Source organism: Typha latifolia, unplaced genomic scaffold (genome assembly GCF_019914945.1).
Source record: "Typha latifolia isolate L0001 unplaced genomic scaffold, TyphaL0001v2 contig_29, whole genome shotgun sequence".
Lineage (NCBI taxonomy): Eukaryota > Viridiplantae > Streptophyta > Magnoliopsida > Poales > Typhaceae > Typha > Typha latifolia.
The window spans coordinates 5,822-9,346 of record NW_027330477.1 but is presented as its reverse complement, the minus strand read 5'-3'; the positions used below and the strand labels follow the sequence as shown (position 1 = coordinate 9,346).

At 54.5% G+C, this 3,525-nt stretch overlaps 1 protein-coding gene across 1 annotated transcript; it reads right to left on the bottom strand.

Annotated features, from left to right (window-relative positions):
- LOC140802542 (uncharacterized) lies at nt 1-3,525 on the bottom strand. Its single transcript, XM_073158072.1, has 2 exons — nt 691-3,525; nt 1-594 (listed from the first exon to the last, which is right to left on the bottom strand). The coding sequence occupies exons 1-2, from the start codon at nt 3,278-3,280 to the stop codon at nt 128-130; spliced, it is 3,057 nt and encodes a 1,018-aa protein (XP_073014173.1). The 5' UTR covers nt 3,281-3,525; the 3' UTR covers nt 1-127.

Below are 3,525 nucleotides of genomic sequence, written 5' to 3'. Positions count from 1 at the left end.
GAAAGCAACAAAAGTAACCCGCCAATTTATATGTACATAAAGCCTAAACAAATCATCCTACTTTAAACCATAGATTAAACCACACTGAGACAAAAAGAAAAGGGACCAAATTCTACTCTTAAATGCTTCAAATGCTAAGAAGGTCAGGTGGTGAGGAAGGTGGAGCTCCTTGCTGTTCCTGCTCTTTGGTTTCCTTAATGGGAGTTGTCTCAGTAGAGACTACTGGTGGATCGGATCCAGACCCATCACAACTGGAAGATTCATCTCCAGTCTTGGAACTCGGTTTTGGGAGCTCGGTTAGGATTTGAACAACTTCCCTCATAGTTGGGCGTTCAACACTCTGTTCCTCCACGCAGAGCATGGCTACGTAGAACACATGCATCACTTCATGTAATGGAACAGTCGGAAGCCTTGAGTCTAAGATTTTTGTCACTTCCTCCTTGTTGGAATCCGTCATCCTTCGAACCCATTGGACGATGTCGACGCCGTCGCCGAATTCTCCGACCGGCTTCCTTCCGCTCACCAGCTCTAGTAGCACCACCCCGAAGCTGTAGACATCGCTTTTCTCGTCCACCTTAAGAGTGTACGCATACTCTGTATACCCACATAGCGAAAGTGTTTGATTAGGAACTAGAAATTCAAAGGCAAATCATATATATGATAACTCTTTAAGAATGGAAGATTGGTTACCAGGAGCTATGTATCCGTAGGAGCCAGCAATGGCAGACATGCACTCCGACGTGCCGGAATCTCGCAAGAACTTGGCAAGCCCGAAATCCGCTACATGGGCTTCGAAACTGGAATCTAAGAGTATGTTGTTGGATTTCACATCGCGGTGGAGGATCAACGGAGAGCAGTCGTGGTGGAGATAGCAGAGGCCTTTCGCTGATTCTACTGCAATCTTGTACCTCGTGTCCCAATCCAAGTAGCCTCCTTTCTTCCCATGAAGGACTTCGCCAAGGCTACCATTGGGCATGTACTCGTAGACTAAGAGATTGGTTTCATGGTTCGAGCAAAAGCCGAGTAATCTCACAATGTGGCGGTGTCGGATTCTGCCGAGAGTTTGTATCTCGGCAGAGAACCCGTGGTCGTGCGACGAGCCCCGGCTCATCGCCGGGAGCCGCTTGACAGCCACCTGCTCGCCATTGGGCATTACGCCTTTGTACACGATTCCAGCCCCTCCTTTTCCTATAATGTTCTCTTCTTTGAGGCAATCCAATACGTCGTCGCAGGTGAAGTCTAGGCGCTGGAAAGCTGTGAGCTTCCATGCCCTGGCCTCGCTTGCCCTCTTTAGAGATCGAGCTTTTAGTACAGCGGCGATGGCGAAGGCAATGGAACAGAGGAGGAGACCTACGACAAGCAAGAGCTTGAAGCTATTGGAAAGAGAGCCTCGGGTATGGGCCGGTCGGTCTCCGTCGGATACCCCGGGCCGGCACGGCCCGAGGAAAGGGCCGCATAACTCCGGGTTGCCGACGAATGAAGTGGCGTTGAAGTAGCTGAATTGGCCGGTCCCCGGGACGAGGCCGGAGAGGTTGTTGTAGGAGAAATCCACGGCCGTCAAGCTCTGCATCGTCGAGACGGACGCTGGAATCTGCCCCTCCAGGTGGTTCCTTGATAAATTGAGGTAGTTCAAGATCCGCATTGCGGTGATCTCCGCGGGGATTTCGCCGGAGAGATTGTTCCGGCTGAGGTCTAAGTAGGTCAGAAGCTTGCACTTGCTGATCGCCGGTGTGATCGGACCGGAGAACCCGTTCCCGCTGAAATCGATCTTGGAGAGCTGCTGCAACCTCCCGATCTCCGGTGGGATCGCGCCGGAGAACATATTGCGATCGAGGAGAAGCTTCTGGACCCCGGAGAAGCTCCCGATTGACACCGGTAGAACGCCGGTTAACCGGTTGTTCGACAAGCTAATCTCACCGAGATATGGCTTACCGGCTATCTCCGGGAATCCACCGGTTAGTAGATTGTCCTGGAGCTCGACTTGAGTCAGCTTCGGCAGGCCGAGGAGGCCAATGGGGATGGAGCCATTGAGGAAATTCTCGCCGAGTCTGACTCGGCTCAGCGACTCGCACCGCCCTAGCGAGTCAGGAATCGAGCCAAAGAGAAAGTTGCCGAGCGCTATAAGAGTCTGGAGTTTGTTTCCAGTGCACAGATAGGGAGGAAGCGATCCGGTGAGCTTGTTCGAGGAGAGATCGAGAAGCTGGAGGCGGCCATTCTTGCCGAGGCGAAGGGGGACACTACCGGTGAAGTTGTTCTCCCAGAGCTGGAGCACCTCCAACGCCGGGAGATCGCCGACAAACTCAGGTATGTTGCCGTACAGTTTGTTTCTGAAGAGGTTGAGTAGGGTTAGGTTACTGAGATCGGCGAAGCTCGCCGGGATCTTGCCGGAGAGAGCGTTGTTGGAGAGATCAAGGGATTTGAGGTTCCCGAGACGGCCGACCTCCGACGGGATCACCCCAGAGAGGCCATTGACCTGGAGGAACAGCGTGTCGAGGCTGGAGAGGCGGCCGATCTCCGGCGGGATCTCGCCGGAGAGGCCGCAGTTAGCGGCGTCAAGGCGGATGAGGTTGGAAAGGTTCCCTATCTCGGCGGGGAGGGCGCTGTCGTAGGCGTTGAAGTACCCAATGTACAGCTCGCGGAGGGATGAGAGGTTCCCGATTTCCGGCGGGATCGGTCCGGCGAGCTCGTTGCCGGAGACTGCGAGGTATTCTAACGATATCATCCGGCCGTACTCCGGCGGGATCTGGCCGGAGAAGAAGTTCCCGCCGAGGTGGAGATGGCGGAGGCGGGGGATTCCGGCGAGGCCGATGGGGAGGGGACCCGTGAGGTTGTTGTTGTAGAGGTCGAGGACGCGGAGGTTGGAGAGGCGGGAGAGGGAGGCGGGGAAGGAGGAGTTAAAGACATTGTTGGAGAGGTTGAGGTAGCGGAGGTGGGAGAGACGGGAGAGGGATGAGGGGATAGGACCGGAGATGAGGTTAGAGGCTACGGAGAGGCGGAGGATTGAGGAGAGACGGGAGAGGGCAGGGGAGAGGACGCCGGAGAGGTTGAGACCGGAGAGGTCGAGGGAGACGACGAAGTTGTGAGAAGGGTCACAGGAGACGAAAGGCCAGGAGCAATGGTGGGTGGTGGAGTTCCATGACGAGAGGGCGGAGGAAGGATCAGAGAGTTGCGACTTCGCATCGAGGAGGGCAGCCGCCTCCGGCGGAAGGATTGGGTCGCCAGCTGTGGTTCCGGCGATGGTGAGGAGGAGGAGGAGGATGGGATGGAAGGGGAAACGCATGTTGGTGTCTCTCTCTATCTTTCTAACTCCAGGTTTGCTTCGATAGTAGATTTTGTAGAAGTTGAGATAGAGCGAGAAAGAGAGTTTGAGTGAGAGTGGGAGAACGACTTCTCTCTTCTCTCAGTTTCCTTCGGGTTCGGGTTCGGGTTCGGAATTTGAATAGGCGTGGTATTGCTCCGTTTTCTATGCGGTGGTTCTTTTTAAAAACGAACTTTTCGTGAATAGATTTGCGGAATTATCGGGTT